This window comes from Chiloscyllium punctatum, chromosome 36 (genome assembly GCF_047496795.1).
Source record: "Chiloscyllium punctatum isolate Juve2018m chromosome 36, sChiPun1.3, whole genome shotgun sequence".
NCBI lineage: Eukaryota > Metazoa > Chordata > Chondrichthyes > Orectolobiformes > Hemiscylliidae > Chiloscyllium > Chiloscyllium punctatum.
The window spans coordinates 330,426-351,315 of NC_092774.1; the positions used below are offsets into that span (position 1 = coordinate 330,426).

A 20,890-nucleotide genomic window follows, 5' to 3' on the forward strand; every position below is an offset into this window, starting at 1 on the left:
ACCCCTCTGAACTTTGAGTTGTAAGGTCAGGATTTAAACAGAGAACTGCAGCCAGAAGTCAGAGAAACCGTGACGACACAAAGGAAGCAGACAGGGCAATGAGAGGTCATTCGATTTGAGGACTGAGAAAATTCATATCCTGGCAATATCAGACCTGGAAAATGGATCGAAAATAGGACCCTGGAAAGACAGTTTAGATTCACATCCCGCTGCTGAATTGAAAATGATGTGAAATTCTGCAGCACATCTGTGAGATGTTGCTCAGCCGCCGCCTTGTGGATAAATAGAGCAAAACAGCACAAGTGAAACTGCACAGTGTTTCCAATGTGGATAAACGTAACCAAACACTTCAAACTTGATTCTGCTTTGTAAGTGTGGCAACGCAATCAAAATTCGGAACGTTCTGGAAGTCTGAATTAAGAACAGAAAATGATGCAGAAATTCTGGAGAAACATTGACTTTATATACCAAGTCTATTGGCAGTTAATGAGAACTGAAGAAGGCTGCATAGTGCTGGTTTTTTTTTAATGTTGTTCACCAAAGATGCTCGCTGGAAATAAATAGCGAGAGTTTTCTAGGCAAAAGACGAGGACCAATCTTACTGTAATAGTGGGGCGATAAGATTCTAAATGGGGATTAATGATAAGTTTGACGATCAGGAAATTACTGATCACACCAACTACATTTTCATTCAAATCACTTACGCAGATTACAAACAGGCAAGGTCACGGCTTTGATACAGTTGGAACATCATTGACCACAGACCTTCAGTTTGAGAAGAAAAAAAAGGAAACGCACATCCATAGCTTCCTTTTGTCTCCTATTACCAAGCCAACTATGTATCAGGAATGATGTGTTCTGCAGTTCAGCATAAAGCAGTCACATGAGGAAGGATAATTGGGCATACTGACCATTGTTTTAGTCTCCTTGTACTTATACTATCTGCAGTCAGTGTGCAAAATGACCACATATGCACTTACACAAGCTGCACAACAAATTCAACAAGGGAAATTATGGCTGAAAAGTGAACTGTCAAACAGTAATAATGTGATTGAAATCATCATCAACAGTGTTGTCTCGCAACACTTATACAGCAAATTTCTGCATATTGACACCGAGCCTGAGCTTCACCAGGGTCAGGGAGCTCCCAGACAAATACCGAGAAAGCTGGAAATTCTCGCTGCATCTGTAGATACAGAATCGCACAGATTCTCACTACATCTGCGAAACAGTGTGATGGAATATCCTCCAAATTCAGGGCTGGGTTCAGCTTTAACAGAACTCAAGAAGCTTGGCATCATCAAGACAAATGATCCTGCTTGATTGGCATTGCATCCGCAAAAAAGTCCATTGTCTCCTCTATCGACAAACAATAGCAGCAGTATGTCCTGTTTTCAAACTCTGTTGCAGAAATTTGCCAAGGCTGCTCAGACAGCACTTTCCAAACATTGGACCATTTCCATCTCAAAGACGAAGAACAGCAGATGTGTAAGAATACTGCAAGTTCGCATCATTATCCAGACTTTGAAATATGTTGGTATTCCTTCCCTACTGCTGAACCAAACTCCTGAATTCCATTGTATACTGCATTGTATACCTACTGTTGTGGACTAGGCCAGACCACTCAAATATTCTTAAGTAAGCAGCACCAGGCCATAAATACGTAATTTGTTGCGGTCAGTGTACAGTGAAAATCATCCAGAGTAAAATCGGTAGGTTGACTACTAGATCTTAAAACAGATATTATTCACAAAATTATGGAATGAAACACAAAGAACAGAATAACGACCCCCTACACAACTCAACCTGTTAAACTAGACTTAACTGTGCTGTTCCGAATAGACACCACAGTCCCAATAAGAAACCTCCCTTTAAAAACCAGTGTAAATGGAACACCACTTATAGCTTGACGTTGAAGGCAGAAAGATAGAGCCTTTCCACACAGCTTACTGTTGAACGTCTCAGTTCAAGACTGAACCAAAACTGCTCGGATGAGCTAGCTCGAGAGCTGACCACTCCCCTTTCTTTATACAGGTCACTTCTAAATCATGACCAATGTGGCCTGAAGTGTCATCTTTTCACACAAAATAATAGAGGCCTACAAAATCCTTTTCACCTCTGTACCAAACCAGACTGATCAGAGTCCGGCCCAGTTTATTGCCCCTCTGAAAATAAATCAAGGACAGAGTCTCCTTGTGTCAAGGAACAGCTTTCAGAAAAACAAAGACTAGCTTTGTGATTCCAGCTGCAGCAGCTAAATTGTTTTACCGGAGCGAACGAAATAATTAACTTTTCTGTATGATGCCCTTTCTACCAATACCCGACGTGCACAAACATGCACAGCCAATGACGTACTTTTGGAAATGTCTTCTCTGCTGCACTTTAGGGTAAGGCACAACCACAAAATGAGGTAATTACAGTATGATATGTTCATTAAGGGTGCTGATTGTACAATAAATATTTGCCAGCGGATCACTTGCAGCCCACTCCTCTTCTATTCTTTGAAATACATTGCTGTTACTCTGCAGAATAGATTCCAAGCTGCTTTGCAAACAGATGAGTGCTCAGGTAGAGACACACGTTATTGTTTCTTTTGAAACATGGCACCTCATCAGTTTGAATTTTCAGAGGCATACCTCGTCTCTTTCCCAATCCCTGTAGTGAGAGCTTAAGGTGGGATTTCCCAGGTTCATGTGCTGTAAATATAGCCACAGATGACGTAATCTCGAGTGGACTCAAGGTATTTTCTTTATTATTTCAGGTAAATGTTAGACTGTCAAAAAGGGACATCTTGAAACAAAGGACATTGCAGGCACTCACCCGCTATCATTTACACCTTGCTGAATACTTTTTTTCTCTCAATCTAAGCTTCACGTGATTTTAATTTGTCAGCTGTGACATTGTATTGAAATAACTATATTTGTATTCTGTCCTTTTTAAAATTTTCATCGTGTGGGTTATTATGAATTAAAAGGGGAAATGCAATGCATAGAGATTATTGCAGTCGTTGTATTAATTCATTTCTTTGCATGGATTATTTGACTCTCTATTGGGGCAACATCCCCGTCATTTATCGATGAAGTCTGTTACAGATTCCATGTGCAATTATTTTACTTTGTTCATATCCCACCAAGAAGGGTTTAAAATCTGTTGAGTCACCCGATTGTCCTAACTTTTCTTCCGCTACTTTCTGAATGAAATGTTCCCTCCAATTCCATATTCTCCATGAGTGAGGAATCTCTCTGTAAGGGATGATGTACACGGTAAATTGAATTTCAACAATAAAAATGCAGTAAATTCATGTGTGTATTGAGATTCTGTGTGTCTTTGCAGACGTCGGTGCGGCAGTGAACGTGTGTGAGTGTCTTTGAGTAAGAGTTGGTGGAATTATCGGTGATTGTGCAACAGTGTCTGTGAGCGTGAGTGAGTGTAATTGTGTTTTGTGAGTACTTTGGGAAATTTAACGCAGAAAGGAGCATGCATTAAAGGAAGAACCCTTGGATGCATTAATATACAGAACGATCTCGGTGTAGAGTACCACAGTGCTCAGAAATTTGGCAACTGTGGTTTATGGCATGCTTGCCATCAGCATTCGAGGGTTAGGGCATAACGTTTTGAAGTCAGGTTGCTTGCTATCGAAATTTAGTTCGCCCGCACTTGGAATACTGTGTACAATTCTGCTCACCACACAGCCGGATGGGCGTGGAGGATTTCGAGAGGTTTGCCAGGATGGTGCCTGGTTTGGAAGGTATTGGCTACGAGGAGAGATTGGGCGAACTTGGCTTGTTGCCAGCTGAAGGTCGGAGGCTGAGGTGCGGCCTGAGAAAAGTTTACAAATTGATGGGAGGCGTGGATACATGGATAGCTGAAGACTATCTCCCAGGATATAAATACCAATGACGAAGAGACAAGGGTTTACGAGACATCTAGACAGATAAATGAAGAGGTAGTGAATAAAGGCATATGACCAGATAAAAATAAAGGTTTGATGGCCAATCTGATTTTCGCAGGGGTCAAGGAGCTCCCAACCAAACGCGAGAATGGCAGAAAAAAACCTCTGCATGTTTCATTGTGTCTTCGGGCCTTTGCCCGAAACGTCGATTTCGCTGCTCGTTGGATGCTGCCTGAACTGCTGTGCTCTTCCAGCACCACTAATCCAGAATCTGGTTTCCAGCATCTGCAGTCATTGTTTTTACCTCTATGGAAAGAGTAACCGTGTGATGGAATCTTCTCCAAATGTTAGAATGGCAAATGCTCGCCATTTGTCATTACTGTCCTGGAGGGCGAACGGGCTTGATCCTTTGTTCGACTGTTCTTTGTTTTTAGAGATTAATAGAGTTGTAGAGTTGTACAGCACGGCAACAGACCCTTTGGCCTGAGACATCCATGTCGACCAGGTATCCAATATTAATCCAGTTACAAATGCTCGCATATGGTCCATATCCCTCTAAACTAGTGCTATTCATATATCGACCTAGATGTTTTTTAAATGTTGCAATTGTAGCAGCCTCCACCACTTCCTCTTGCAGGTCATTCCACACTTAGCCACCCTTTGCATGATAAAGTTGCACCTTAGATACTTCTTAAATCCTTCCACCTGACCCTAAACCTTTAGTTCCAGACTCCCCCACTTCAGAGAAAAGATCTTGTCTTCTTTCCCAATATATGCCCCTGATTATTTTATAAACTTCTATAAGGTCACCCCTCAGCCTCCAAGATGGGACGGCGGGGGGGGGGGGGGGGGGGGCGGAGAGGGGTAATATTGTGGCTCAACGAACCGCTGCTTTTTGTGGCAGTTTAGTCATTGAAGCTGATCTCCTTGAATTCCAGATGTCGTAATTGAAGTTTCAAAAGTGGTTTGCATTGGTTTGATATTTTGGGTGAAAATGATCAAATGAATTCCAATTTAAAACGAGGAGGAGAGACATGGTCAATGACGGACAAAGAGAGAGGTGGGGGGAGAGAGAGAGAGAGAAAGTGTGTGTGTGTGAGAGAGAAACAGAGGGAAAGAGAAACCGACACTGCTGTCTGACACTGCAGTGAATAAACACTGCTTCTGTGTTTGTTGTGTGTATTCAAGTATTTTCAGCTCTTTGATGCATTGCTTGCAGGATTGCATAGCTCTATCGATCGCTTGCTGCTTAGAATGTTTGTCATGCAATTTTTCTTGTTTGTTAATTTCACCAGGTTCGCCTTTCGTTTTTAGGTGCGCTCTGAATATCCAAAACAAGCAAAAATGCTGAGACTCTGACTGTTGGGAAAATTAATCACTGCCAACAGAGCAAGGTGCAGCTTTGGGGTCTGGTGCAGAGTGTGGTGCAATATCGGCATGGTCTTTCAAATTGCTGCCTGGGATGGATGCGTGGGGACTGAATGTACAGGGAAAAACATATTTGTGGTCTTTGTCAAAATAGGGAAGACACACAATTTTGGAGTTCAACTTTGATGGGAAGGTGGTGCAAAATTGTGGAGAGGCCCAAATTCCAGGGCAAGGTAATTGTGGAAGTGTGAGAACTGACATGAAAACACTTGAGAGATAAAATTTGAGGGCAATATTTCGCGGGCAAAATTGCTACTCATAGAGAGCCAGAGAGAAATAAAAAAAAAGAACAGTGATATAGAGAAAATGTCTGTGCCTGTGCAATGAGGGTCTCTGTTGATTTTGAGTGAATCTGCTGAAATGGGTGAAACACCCACCCAGCGTTTTCTCTGCCTGTCCCTCTTTGTTTTTAGAGTGATACTTTGCTGATTGTCTTGCTGATGTCTATTTCCTCATATGTGTCCCTGTGTTTTTGTGTCTGTGCTTCAAACTCTGACTACAATACGACACACTTTGTAGAGGAGGGAAGTTTGAATGAATGAACGAATCAATGAATTAAAAAAAAACGAATCAAAGACCCAGAGTCTCCATCATTGTTCAAAGCGATTCAGTGTCACCCTCTGGTGGCCTCCCCACGATACTACACGAGAAGCATTTTGTTTTGAGAAAGAATCATCGCCTGTCAATCTCTGAAGTTGCACAATGCTTTCATACAATGTCTTTATTGAATTGAATTGAATTGAATTTATTGTCTTGTGTACCGAGGCACAGTGAAAAGCTTTATCTTGCGAGCAATACAGGCAGATCACAGAGTTAAGTAGCATAGATAAGTAAATAATAGGTAAACAGCAGCAAAAAACAAAAACACAGGTCCAGGCGGATGATAAGAGTTTGAGAGTCCATTCAGTATTCTAACAGCAGCAGGGTAGAAACTGTTTCGAAACAGGCTGGTGGGTGTGTTCAGGCTTCTGTACCTTCTTCCCAATGGTAGAGGTTGTAGAAAAGCATTGCCAGGGTGGGGTGGATCTTTGAGAATGCTGCTGGCCTTTCCTTGATAACGGGCCTGGTAGATGGATTCTATTGGTGGGAGGTTGGCCTTTGTGACTGCCCGGGCCAAGTTCACCACTCTCTGTAACCGTCTCCGATACTGAATGGTACAGTTGCCATACCAGGTAGTGATACATCTGGACATAATGGTGTCGATGCCGCACATACAAAAGTCGGCACGGGTATTCACCATCATGCCAAATTTCCTCAGCTGCCTGTGAAAGAAGAGACGTTGTTGGGCCTTTGTAAAGAGTGCGTCCACATGAAGAGTCCAAGAAAGCTTGTTGTGGATGACCACAATAGCAAGCAGTTTTATCCAGTCGGTGTCGCCCCGAAAAATGAACAGAAGCAGAGGGAAAAAACGCAGTGTTGGTTTCACTCCCTCAGTTTTGAATTCTTTCCTCACTAAGCAATTGAGAGAGTAGATTACAAGAAAAATTACAAATTGCTGAAAGTACGGGAAGGTTAATAATGTCTCCTGAAAGAGCGATTCACTTAGACGTACCTGGATACAGTTGCAATGAAAATACTCTTTTAAACATGCATAATTGTCAGAATACTGTTCAAAGACAAATAATTTCCACATTGCAGAGGAAACAGACACGTTTCTGAACATGACCATGTTTCATTCTGAGGGAACATTTAGTACAATTCCACTGCACTCCGAACCAGCATAGTCTTTGTGTATGTCTATGTGTGAGTCAATCTCAGTATGGTGTGTTTGTGTGTGTGCAGTGTGTGTCTTTCTTGCTGCTATAAGATACGCCCGCTCTCGCTACAACGTTTTTTCTCACTCCTTTTCTCTCCCACACGTCCCTCTCCATCTTCGCTCCTCTCTCCCTTCCTCTATCTCCCTCCCCCTTTCACTTGCTCCCTTTTCCTCTCATTTTCTACCATCCCCCACCAATCCACCTTTCAAGAGAAGAAAGAGCAAATCAAATTCACAGCCCAGGAGGAGGCCCTCCAAGCCTGTGCTGATTCAAATCCACTGTCTGAACCTATCGCCCAATTCTTAAGGATCTGTATCCCGCTGCAATCTATCGACTCAAGCATCCGTCCAGATGCACCTTAAATGAATCTACTGTACCTGCTTCTACTACCTCTCCTCGCAACGCGTCCCAGGCACCTATCACTGTCTGTGTAAAGTACTTTCTGCGTGCATTCCCCTTAAACTTTTCTCCTCTCACATTGAACGGGTGACATCTCGTTATTGAATCCCTTGCCCTGTGATAAAGCTTATCTCGATCTATCCTGTATATACCCTCCATGATTTTGTAGACCTCAATCACGTCGTCTCTCAATCTCCTTTTTGTTCTAATGAAATCAATCCGGATCTAAACAATCCCTCTTCATAGCACCTTCCATGCCAGGCAACATCCTCTTTAAATCTTCTCTGCACCCTCTCCAAAGCGTCCACATCCTTTTGGTAATGTGGCGACCAGAACTATACACAGTATTCTAAATGCAGCCGAAACAGTGTCTTGTACAATTTTAACAAGACCTGCCAGGTCTTATACTTCATGCCACGTGCGATGAAGACCAGCAAACCATACGTCTTCTTGTCCACTCTATCCATCTGTATAACCACTTTCAGGGTACAACGGGCCTGAACACCCAGATCTCCTTGATCACCAACGTTTTCTAAGGCTAGCGAGTTTTCAGAAGATTTGCAGCTCAGCGAGCAAACCTACATCCAAAAATTTTTCAAAGGCTCTTCCATTTATAGGACAGTTCGCTCTAGAATTAAACCTTCCAAAATGCATCACCTTATAATTTGCCCAGATTGAACTCCATCTGCCCCTTCTCTGCCCAACTCTCCAGTCTATCTATATTTTCCTGGATTCCCCAGGCTTTCTACTAATCCACTAACCTTCGTGTCATCTGTAAACGTACTGATCAGACCAACAATGCCCTCTTCCAGATCATTTATGTATATCACAAACAATAATGGCCTCAACACTGATCACTGTGGAACACCACTGGTCACCTTTCACTGTTTTGATAAACTCCCTTCAACTAATACTCTCTGTCTCCTGTTGCTCAACCAGTTCCTTATCCACCGAGTTAGAACACCATTCACACCATGTAACTTCACTTTTCCCAATAGTTTACACTGGGAAAACTTATTAAATGCATTACAAAGTTTATGCATTTGACATCTACAGCCTCTCCTTCATCTATCAACTTGGTCATTTCTTCACAGAACTCTATTAAGTTGGCAAGGTACGATCGCCCCTGCACAAAAACATGTTGCCTCTCACTGATAAGTCCATTCTCTTCCAAATATAAATAGATCCCATCCCTCAAAAACTTCTCCATCATCTTTCCGACCACTGACGTTAGGCTCACTGGCTGGTAGTTACCTGAGCTATCCCTACTGCCTTTCTTGAACAGACGGACAACATTAGCAACTTTCTGGCACTCCACCTGTGAATAAAGATGTTACAAAGATATCTGTCAAAGCCCCAGCTATTTCCTCTCTCGCCTTTCTCAGAAACTTGGGATAGATCCCTTCTGGTCCTGGGGATTTGTCCACCTTAAAATCCTTCAGCCTATCCAACACATCCTCCCTCCTGATGTCATCATGATTTAGAGTAAGCAAAACTCTATCTCTAATCTCAACATTCACAGTGTCCCTGTCCTCAGTGAACACTGATGCAAATTAATCATTGAGAATCTCACCCATTTTCTCACATTCGACACGCATCCTTCCTTCCTTATCCTTTAGTTAATCAACTCTTTGGCGAGTTACCCTCTTGCCTCTTACATGTGAATGAAATGTCTTGGGATTCTCCTTTATTCTGCTCGCTAAAGTTACTTCATCACCCCTTCTAGCCCGCTTGATTCCTCGTTTACGATTTGACTTACTGTCCCGATATTCCTCCAAGGCCCGTTCCTTTCTTAGCTGCCGGGACGTTATGCACGCTTCCCTTTTCCTCTTGGTTCGTCGCACAATTTCTCCTGTCATCCAGGCTTTAAGAACCTTGCCTTTCCTATCCCTTGTTTTCAAAGGACATACCTATTCTGCAATAACTACAACATATCTTTGAAAGCCTCCCACATATCAAAAGTGGACTTCCCTTCAAATAGCTGCCCCCAATCCACATTTTCCAGCTCCAGCCGAATTTTGATATAATTGGTTTTGGCCCAGTTTAGTACTCTTTCCTGAGGACCGCTCTCATCTTTGTCAACGAGTATTCTAAAGCCTAGAGAATTGTGTTCACTATTCCCAAAGAAATTCCCCACTTGAACTTCTACCACCTGGCCTGGCTCATTCCCAAACACTTGGTCCAACAGTACCCAGATGGACTATTGACATACTGCTCTAGAAAATTTTTCTGGAGGCTCCTTACAAATTCTGTCCCATCTTGACCTCTGACACTAAGAGTATCCTAAGTTTTGTTGGGATAATTAAAATATCCTATCACCACCCATTGTTGCCTCTACATCTTTCCATGATATGTTTACCTATTTATTCTACTACCTCATGCTCACTGTTGGGAGACCTATACTACCCCCGCACCCCCCAATAATGTACCTGCACCCTTCTTATTTCTCAGATCTATCCATAATGTCTCACTGCTTAAGCCCTCCATAGCGTCCTCCTTTAGCATAGCCGTGATATCTTCCCTGAGCAGCAATGCAATTCCTCCCTCCCCACTTTTAATTCCCTCCCTGACCAGTCTGAAGCATGCATATCCTGGAACATTTAATCGCCAATCATGCCCTTCCTTCAATCAAGAGGCTGTGATCGCAATAATGTCATAATTCGAAGCACTAATCCAAGCCCGAAGTTCGTCTACCTTACCACAATGTTCCTTGCAAGAAAGCGTTAACACTTCAGACCACCAGTCCATTTGCGTTCATCTGCTCTCTACCCACTCTTCCTCTTGGTAATGCTAACCTCATGTTCCTGATCCCTGCTGTCTCTGGTTTCCACCTCACTGTCTACTAGTCTTCTCTTCTGGGAAACAGCCCTCTGCCACATTAATTTAAACTCTCCACAACAGCAACCCCCCCCGCCCCGCCCCCATGGACATTAGTCCCAGTCTGGTTCAGGTGTATAAAATCTAATTTGTAATAGCCTTGAGTGTCAAGTCCATAACTCCCTCAAATTAGCCACGCAGTGGAAAGAACATAAGAAAAAAAACATGTGACATGCTTCCGTTTATTGGTCAGGGCATTGAGTCTAAAAGCCAGGGAGAAATATCGTAGCTTTATGAGACTTCAAGACATTGCGTTCAATTCTGGTCGCCACATTATAGGTAAGTGGTGGAGGCTTTGGACAACATACAGAAGAGGTTTACAAGGATGCTGGCTGGATTAGATGGTAAAACGAGAGGCCAGACCAACTTGGTCTGCTTGTCCTTGAACAGCAGAGGGTGAGTGGACACTTTGCAGAAATCTATAAAGTTATGGCATTCACATATACGTTTGACAATCGGAATCCTTATCCCAGAATTTAAATGTATAATATTAGGCGTCATGAATTTAAACGAAAGGTTCAAGGTTCAACGGACATATGGGGGCACGTTTTTTACACAGAGTGATCGGTTCATAGAACGCACTGCCATGCATCGTACTGGAAGCAGATGCGAAAGGGGAGTCTAAGAAGCTTTTTGATCATCACATGAACAAGCAAGGGGTGGAAGGGATTGACCATGAGATGGCAGAAAGGAAGAGTTTATTTTGGCGTTACAATCAGCTCAATATCATGGGCCGAAGGTCCATTCTCGTGACGTACTGATATATGTTAAATGTTCGAGGGCAGCTCATCATTTATCATGTCTTTCCCAGTGGGCTATTGCAAGTGGTTGAGCGGGCTGAAATTTGTTTTTAATCATTCACTGGATGAGGGCATCGCTGGCTTGTGCCGTTATTTCTTGTTCATCTATAATAGACCAGAGCGCAATTAAGAGACATTGCTGTCCGACTGGAGTCACATGGATGCCAGACCAGGTAGAGATGGCAGTCTCTCTCCCGAATGGACTTTATTGAACAAAATGGGATTTTCGTATCGTCAACGATGTTTTGGTCATCATTACAGTCTTAATTCCAGGCTTTTAAAAGGATTTAATTTCAAGTTCGATCCTTTGCCTTGGCGCAGCCTTAGAGTAAAAAGAACAACCTTCAGAACGGAGATGAGGAGAAGCATCATAAGTCAGAGGGTGATGAATCTATCGACCTTATTGGCCCTGAAGCTTGTGGACGCCAGATCATTGAGTTTATTTAAGACAGAGATACACAGGTTTTTGATTGCTGAACGGATCAAAGGTTATGGGGAGAAGGTGGAGGAAGGTGTTTGAGAAATTTATCAATCTTATAGAGTTTATAAAATCATGAGGGGCGTGGATGGGGTAAATAGGCAATGTCGTTTCCCTGGATTTAGTTCTGTTCAGAACTGGAGGGAATATGCTTTTGGTGAGGAGATAAAGATTAAAAAGAGATGTAAGGGGAAACTTTTTCAAGCAAAGAGCATTGCGTGTCAGGAATGAGTTGCCAAAAGAAGTGGTGGAGACTGGTACAATTGCAACATTTAAAAGACATTTGGATTGGTACATGAATAGGAAGAGCTCACAGGGATATGGGTTAACTGCTGGCATATGGGATTGAATTAATGTGAGATATCTGGTTGGAATGGACGGGTTGGATCGAAGGTTCTGTTTCCATGCTGAACATTTCTATGACTGTATGACTCCAAATATGCCTGAACAGCACAGCAGACTTAGAACATAGAACATAGAACATTACAGCGCAGTACAGGCCCTTCGACCCTCGATGTTGCGCCGATCAAAGCACCCCTAACCTACATTAAGCCACTATCCTGCATATACCTATCCAATGCCCGCTTAAATACCCATAAAGACGGAGAGTCCACTACTGCTACTGGCAGGGCATTCCATGAACTTACGACTCGCTGAGTGAAGAACCTACCCCTAACATCAGTCCTATATCTACCCCCCCTTAATTTAAAGCTATGCCCCCTTGATGGACGGAATGGCCTGATTTCTGTTTATGTATTTTATCGTCTTATGTTCTTAACTGGAAACTAGTACCAAAGAACATTACCTTGGTCTGGATTTAGAGTTTAGTGAAAATATCACTGGGCTATCAACTTGCACAATGAGGATGTCTTAATAAAACTGGAACATGAATGTTACCCCTGATGACCTGGAGATTGATAGCGGGATGGGGGAGTGACTGTCGGTAAAATTGGAGATGCAGATACTCGCAGTAGATTAGATACTAAGCAGAAAATGTTTCCATATGAATAGGCAATGAGCGTTCCCCACACCCTGACTTCTTTTTCCTGAGCAAGACAGCTTGCTCACCCTTAACAATGTAAGCCACTCACAATTCCCACCCCGCTTGTGTTAGCACTAAAATAAGCTTAAGGCAGTCACTGTCAAGAATGGTTTCACCTTAATCTTTTCTATAATAACGACAAGCTCTCCAGTTGGTCTGCTATCATGCAAATGTTTTCAAACCTTAACTCCAAACCCTCAGTTAGAGTTCGCATCATTTAGGTAGATGTTGCTACCCCCACAGGGAATGTGAGATGAATTGAAAAATTTGCTGGTATCTCCGTTGCCCGGTTTCTTTTCCCAGAACTATTGAGTACATCGAATAATTGAAGTAAAGGGATATTTCAATGCACTCTTCAATTGATTTCTGAACTTCGTTTGGGTCACTGCATAAATTATGGTGTTCGTGCAGCAACTCAGGAGCTGTAGCATGAAGCCTAATTCCTGGACAAAATCGTATATCCAAACAGACAGATAGCCTAAATGCGACATTCGGTTCCAAATCGAATGCAGCATTATCATTGACCACAAAATGATGAAATTTGCTGAGATAAAAAACAGCAAAATTATTGATTTCCTTCGACTCTCCATTTCTGGGTCTCTGGCACTCTGGCGAATGAGTCTCCTGCGGGCTCTGCTGCTCACCAGAATGTGACGGATGGTGAAAACATTGAGCAGCAGAATCAGGACGAACGGGAGATCTGGAGTGAGAATGTAATGGAGAAACTCGAGTATGACCCAGAACTGAGATTCCTGAATATCATTTGTGACACGACAAAACCATGGCCTGTTTATTAGCCAATACTGATCTGTCAGCATAAAATACCAGAAAGTATTATTTAAACAACTCAGTACAATCACTGTTCCTAGAAACACAGGTACTGTTTTCTCATTGCAATATTTGCTTTTGACCTTCTGGCAACAAATAGCCAAGGATCGATCGAAGGTGAAAGCGACGGTGAACCAGACAGAGCAGTCAGTGACTGCATAAAGCAAGACGGCGTGGATGTTGCACACGTGGACCGAATACAGGAAGATAAAATAGACATAGTAAACGATTGGTATTTTTCTCAATATCAAGTCGATGATAATGACCAGTAGATCTGTCACCGCCATGGCCATCAGGTAATAGTTGACACATTTGGAGAGGCCACACTTTTTGCGAGATAGGATCACTACCGTTACTATGTTAACTGTGGGAAAGGAAAATAACCAATAAAATTGCACACGAGGGACACAAAACTTGATACAGCACGTTAGGTCTGGTTTGACGAACACCTTATATGAGTGTATCAACACTTCTTTATTCACGTAACCCGGTCTATTGCAATAAATGGCAGATTTTCCTTTGCCTTTCCTATAATATGCTGCACTTGCCTTCACACTTTCTGTGATTCATTCACAAAGACACCCACATCCCTAGGCATTGACGCACCGTGAACTTGATTCTGATCTAAATAAGAATTTCCCCTTTCATCTTGGTGGCCCCATGGACAACCTCGCATTTGTCCATATTAAACTCCAACTGCCACATCCTGTATCATTCTCCGAGCCTATCACTATCCATCTATGTCTATCTCCTCATCACTGCCTGCTTCCCCATCCATTTTAGTATTATCCGTGAACATTGCTATGTTACACTCTGTCTGTCATTGCAGATCACTTATTTCAATTCTCAGTATTTGAGATCCCAGAAATGAACCCTGCGGCACCCCAGAAGTTACATTTCGCCGTCCAGAGAAGGACGCATTTATTCCGACCCTCTTCTTCTATCAGCTGAACAATCCTCTCTCCCAAACAAAAGGACTACAGAACTGTCCTTTGATCACTTGAATTCCTAGGATTAAAAAAAATCTCCGAATAAATCGTGTCGGATTTGACCTCCTTGACATGAGATATTGATACTAAAGCACCCCCATGCTTCATCCAGCTAAAACGTTTCCCTTCCACGTTACAACTTAAGCTGGCTGACTTCCCTCTTTTCCGAATCCACCACACTTGCACAACTGCACTCGTTATGGTCACAGTGGTCTACCAGCTCAGAAAAAGGCCCTTCTGGCCATTTAGACGATGCAGCTTAAAACAACGACTGAACAATTCTAATCATATTCCCTAGTCCTTGGCTCATGGCATGGACTGCTTTGGCATCACAATTAGTTCTCTAATATGATGAAGATTTCTGCCTCTTGCAGACACTGAGTTCCACATTGTCAAAACACTCATTATTCCTTACCTCCCTGCTCTGAACCTTATGCCCCAAATCTTAATCTGTCCCGCCTGTTCATTGATCCCTACGACAAGGGGAAAGGTTTCTTCCTGTCTACACTACCCATATTTTGTACATCTCAGTTTGCACGGACCCCAGTCTATCCAATCCGTCCTCATCACTGAATCTCTCTAGGCCGGTCAACATCCCACCTCCTCTCCAGTGTCATCAAGTAACGATTATAATGTGGATTCCCAAAAGATCCGTGACAGTAGGCATGAAGAAGGAAGGAGTGAGCCTACGGTGAACCTGACTTTCTCTGGCGGGCTGGCAAAAATGCTGGCTCTCTGAATGTAAAACAGAATGCAACGCTTTGGCAGCATCTTCAGACTGTCAACTAACTTGATGGGGTCATCAACCCGCTCAGAAAAGCGCCATAGGCTCAAAGATGCCCAAAGCTCAGGTAAAACATCTTCAGGCTATTGTCTCTCTCCAAGATGAAAAAAAAACTCAGTGCTTGAATCGTAGCATTGTACGTTGCACAGTGAAAATATTCCTCAATGTTGTGAGAGTTCCAGACTTGACAAGACTGGGAGGGTGGAGATTTGTTGATGGGTGTTTCCTCAGTTACTGAGGAACTCTCAAATGCAGATTTGTATTATTATCAAAATCAACTCCCTGCCGTGGCAGGATTAGGACCCAGCTCCCCAGAACATTAACTGGGAACTTACAGATTAATAGTCCTCAAAGCCATCGCCAGAACTCAAATTGACTCGAGGTTGAAAGAGCGAGTGTTTAAATCAGGAAAGCAAAATGAGGAGAAAAGCCAAGAAGTGGGAGTTCGGATCAGTCATTCAATGGACCGAAGCTCCTATCCATTCTGTGGTGTCGATCTCGATGAAATGGTGCTCGGGGCTAGTTCGGGGAAAGAGATGCGACTCTTCAGAAAATCTATTAAGGGGAAAACAGCACCTTTATTTGCATAGGCTGCCTTAGAACTGATGGACGCACGAAAATAGTGTCATCATCACACAGCACGAAGACAAACCCGTCATCTGACTCATCCATGCTGAACAGGTTTCCCAAACTGAACTAATATTATTTGGCTGCAATTGGCCCAAGTGCTTCTAAACCTTTCCGAGCCATGTAACCATTCAAATGTATTTTACATGTTGTAATTGCACCAGCTTCCACCACTTCCTCTGGCAGCTTGATCTGTGAGCGAACCGCCCTCTCTGTATTGCCCCTCAGGTCCCTTTCATATTTCTCCCGCCACCTTAAATCTATGCCCTCTAGCTTGAGACTCCCCGACCTCGGAGAAAGGATCTCGGCTGTTCACTTTATCTGCGACCCTCGTGGTTTTATAGACCTCATCTCTCAAACTCCTCCACTCCAGCGAAAAAATGTCGCAGTCTATCCAGCTTCCCTTTCTCTCTCGAACCTTCCAGACTTGATAACATAATTTCAAACCTCCTTTGCATCCTTTCCAGTTTATTAACATCCTTCCTATAGCAGGGTGAGCGGAATTGAACGTCATACTTATAAATTGCCCTCAGTGGATATTTTGGCCTCAACAGATACATATCAGGAACGCCAACTACAGCTAGAATAGGATAGTAGACGCCTTGAATAATCCAAAGCACGTCCTGAATTCGAGATGGTAGAGATATCCAGCCCTGGGAAATCCAGTAAAGTCCCTCATAGAAGCTTCGATCCATTGTTATACTGACCCCCGTCAGAGTTTGATCACTCCCAGTGTCTGGAAACGTTGTTCCTCTGTTAGTGGAGGAGCTGGCACTCCAGCCGACACAGCCGGATAACACGCTGTTAGGCGCCGTTTACTAATAAAGGAGGAGAGAGGCTTCAAGGGACACAGCGAGGATCCGTGGAGACTGACTTCAATGAGTGATGCAAAACAAACAGTTGAATTAACCTCTTTCAGTCCAACAGGTCTCTGCATCACTCAAAAAAGGAACATTTGACCAGTCTCAGCGCCATGTATGTGGGTGAACGAGGAAGTGGGTGGGGGCAAGGGTCGAGGCATTGGCCATCACGTTTCAACTATTGTTTGATACACGAGTGCATTCAGAGTGCTGGAGAATTATAAATTCCACATCTTGTTTGTGAAAGAACTGTTGAGTTGTTTTCTTTTAAAATAATTTATCAGATTTGGGGTGTCGCTGGCTGGGCCCAGCATTTGTCATACCCTCTTAGTTATCCCGAAGAGAAGGTGCTGGCATGCGACTAGGATGAGAGGTGGAAGGAGAAGGGACAGCAGTTACATGTAACAACACCCCCACGAAAGTTATCCTCTGAACCACTCACCATCCTGTCTTGGAAATACCTGTGTATCGCCACTCCCTCATTGTCACTGGGATTGCATTCCTGAAGTTCATTTTGGTTTCTGCTTTCAACACAGGGACTGCAGCGGTCCAAGAATATGACTCACCCAAAGGTTTTCCACACACAACTTAACATATATGGAGATATGCATATATACAGATACACACCCACAGGCACATTCAAACCAACGCTCTCACAAAAACATGCACATAACGTCTTTTAGTGTATTCTCAGGAAAGGGCTTCAGCCGCTTAAAAGGTTCATGTTCACTTGTACAATAAACTCATGATGATTTTCCCAAAGTATCCGTGCAGTCATTAAATGATCATTTGTGAACATAAATGTAAACATCCATGTTTATGTGTTAGAATCAATATCGGTGAGTGAGTATAAGTAAGAGTGGAAGTGTAACCGAGTGTATCAATGAGTGAGAGTGTGAGGACAATTGTGTGTGCTTTTGTGTCTGCCATTAGTGAGTGCGTGAATGCAATTATCAGTGCTCCTCTGAGTGTGTCAGTCAGTGTGAGTACGAATGCAATCGTTTTCCGGATGTGTGTGCAATTGAGTGAGCAAGTGTGTAATTGTTTGTGTTTCCGCGTGAACGTCAACGTGAGTGTGATTGTATCAGTGAGTGCCAGAATGTGAGTGTAATAGTTCTTGCTATTGTGAGCACGTACGTGTGTGTCAGCGAGTGTGTGTGAGTGAGTGCGAGTGTAATTGTCTGAGTTCTTACGAATATGTGCAGTTGCATCGCACGTGATGACGATGGAGTAAGAAGGTAACTGGGGAAACACTCCAGGACAAAGTCGGGAATTTATTTGTGGAGTTGGAGGAAGTGGATGAGTTACAAAATGAATACTTCACGTCAGGGCTCATAAAAGAGAATGGTGGCTACATTCGGCAAGAATACGTGGATATTCTGGGGCAAATCAATTTAAAGAAGACGGCAGTTTTGGCTGTCTGAAAAAAAAGGGATTTCTAGCCCTAGAGTGTGGCGGATTGCAGCCCAGAATATTCAGCGATTCAAGTGACCAGGAAGATATTGAGGCTTTGTCAGATCTTTAGATCTTTAGTCACAGGAGAGAAGCTGAAAGACTGGAGAACAGGTAATGTTTGTTTAAGAAGAGTGACAGGTATAATTGAGGAAATTATAGGTCACTGAGTCTTACTTCTGTGCGAGGGAAGTCAGGGGAGAAGATTCTTCATGGCAGAATTGACTCGCATTTGGAAACGAACAAGGGAAGTACACTGCAAATGGCCGGACACTGAGGAGCATTTATGGACTAAGTTTCCTCCTTCGTCATGGATAAGCTTGTAAAGAAAGCATATGGCATGCTTGCCGTCAAAGTTCGGGGTATTGTGTATAATAGTTGGAAGTCATGTTGCAATGTGTCAGACTTTGATTTGGCCCCATCAGGAGTGACTTTGCACATTTCTGATCACTGGACAATAGGAAGGATGTGAAGACTTTGCAGAGAATGCGGAAGAGGTAAGCAGAACGTTGCCTGGATTGAAGTATTTTACCTTTAACGAGATTTTGGAAAAACTTGGTTTGTTTCGTTAGAGCTTCAGAAGCTGAGCTGGTGACTAGATGGAAGCATTTAAAATTCTGAGAGGCATGAATAAAGAGGATAGTCAGAACCTCCACAGGGTTGAAATGTCAAAGGTTAGGGACATAGTTTTAAGATAGGAGATGGAAAGTTTAAAGGAAATGTGCGAGGAAAGTTTTCAACATTTAAGATCGTATGTGTCCGGAATGCATTGCTACTGGAGGTGGAAACTTTAAGTGCGTTGTGCAAGGCAAGTTTTCAACATAGTTTTCAAGATAGTAGGTGCCTGGAATGCATTGTCACTGGAAGTTGAATGAGCAGGTATGATAGCAACATTTTAAAGGCATTTAGATAGACACATGAACAGGCAGAGAACACGTGGATGCAGACCAAATGAAGGCAGATGGGATTATTTTAGAATAACATCATGGCCAGTACTGACATGTTGTCTGAAAAGCTTGTTATATGCTATCATTTCTCCATTGCATGTTGTGATCATATCATCCTACGACGTGAGACATCAGTGGTTTTTCTTCTGTGCCTACTTCCCATCCTTTGCTCCCCGCTTCTGATTAATGTGATTTCCCATTTGTGCATCTGCCCATGGCAATGATTTTCAGGAATTGTACATGCTCCATATCTCGACTGGATGCCCGTTCACGTGTCTGTGGAGATTTTCCAAACAATGAAAGTCTTGGACAGAGGACATGAGAGACAAACTATACGCTACCATGCATATGTCAAGAACAAGACAACACAACTTGGAGTGATGAGAACACGAAGAAACTGAGAAGTGACATTTTTTTTATTTTGCAGGGGGATATTAGGATATGGAGGGCACAGCCTGGAAATCTGGGGAAGGCCCATTTAAAGTTTTCATTTCAAAGAGCATTTAAAGTTTTTTTTTATAATTGTACTATATAATAAGGTTCACGTTGGATACTGTCATTTTTGATCATGGTAATTTGAAGAGCCAATACAGACACGATTGGCTGAACAGCGCCTTTCCACACTGTAACAACATTGCGATTCAGTGATTCTCTGATAAACAGATTCTCTTCAATATTACATGGTCATTCTTCAATCCCAGTGCACGTTTCTTCAAACTAACTGGACTTCAAACTCATTTTTTCTGACATGCTGAAAATGTTCTCTCATACGTTTTTGCTAGTGTGCCAAGGTTAATGGAAATCAGCATCTCGATTCAGAATTTAACGTCTTGACATTTTTACAGATCCCCAATTGTTGTGAGCCTAGTCCTGAGACGAGCTTGCCCTGATGAAATACTCAATGGGATTATTTGGAGCCTCAATTCTTAATCCAAATTGACTGCGTTCTCCGTCTGGATGTTTTAATTTTAAAGAAGAAATTGGCTACAAAGCTTGAGCACAGAATTTACCACGGTTCCAGTTGCATCCTGCAAGACGCACAGTGACTGTTCTGTGGTTCCGCAGACTGAGAAGCTTCTTTTTCATACATTGAGCCTTTCATAAATTTTGACAAGTTTCAAATTATGCTCTGCTGTAAGACATACTTCTGCGTTTTTCCCAACAGCATGTTATGGTCCTCTGTGCAGTTCATTGCTTGGGAATGTCCTGATACCAGGACGTGTGTCTGTGTATTTTGCTTCTTTCTGAGAGATCAGATTTCTTCAGATGGTTGGCAAGTTGCCCTCGATCGTAACACAACCCACATCTGATGTGAAATTCTACAGCACACCTGTGAGTCATGGCTCAGGCGCTGCTTCACAGACAAATAGGGTAAAACGGCAGATGTTAAACGGGAAACTGTTGATAAAGTGAACTAATATAGCCAAAAGCGCTAAACTGCACCCAGTTTCGTATCCATGGAAACACAATCAAATTTCTGACGAGGGTGGCGATTTGAATTTAGAACAGAAACCACTGCAGACACTTGTGATAATTATGGTTTGAATGTTTAGATTCCATTCACTGTTATTCAGAACTGGAGAGGGCCGGATAATGCTAGCTTATGTGTAGTTCATCTAAGATGCTCGAGGGAGAGATGTGGGGAGGAAGCAGAGAAAAAGACAGAGACAGGTCTTACATTTGTGAAGGAGCGCCGTGGATTCTAAATCGATATTAATGATAAGTGTGAC

At 42.8% G+C, this 20,890-nt stretch overlaps 1 protein-coding gene across 1 annotated transcript in view; it reads left to right on the plus strand.

The window, feature by feature from the left end:
• Nucleotides 1–13,786: 13,786 nt before the first annotated feature.
• The window catches only part of LOC140461060 (scavenger receptor cysteine-rich domain-containing protein DMBT1-like), a 66,555-nt gene continuing 59,451 nt past the window's right edge, over nucleotides 13,787–20,890 (plus strand). The window contains exon 1 of the mRNA XM_072555844.1: nucleotides 13,787–13,797. Within this exon, the coding sequence (XP_072411945.1) occupies nucleotides 13,787–13,797 (11 nt within the window). The remainder of the gene's footprint in view (nucleotides 13,798–20,890) is intronic.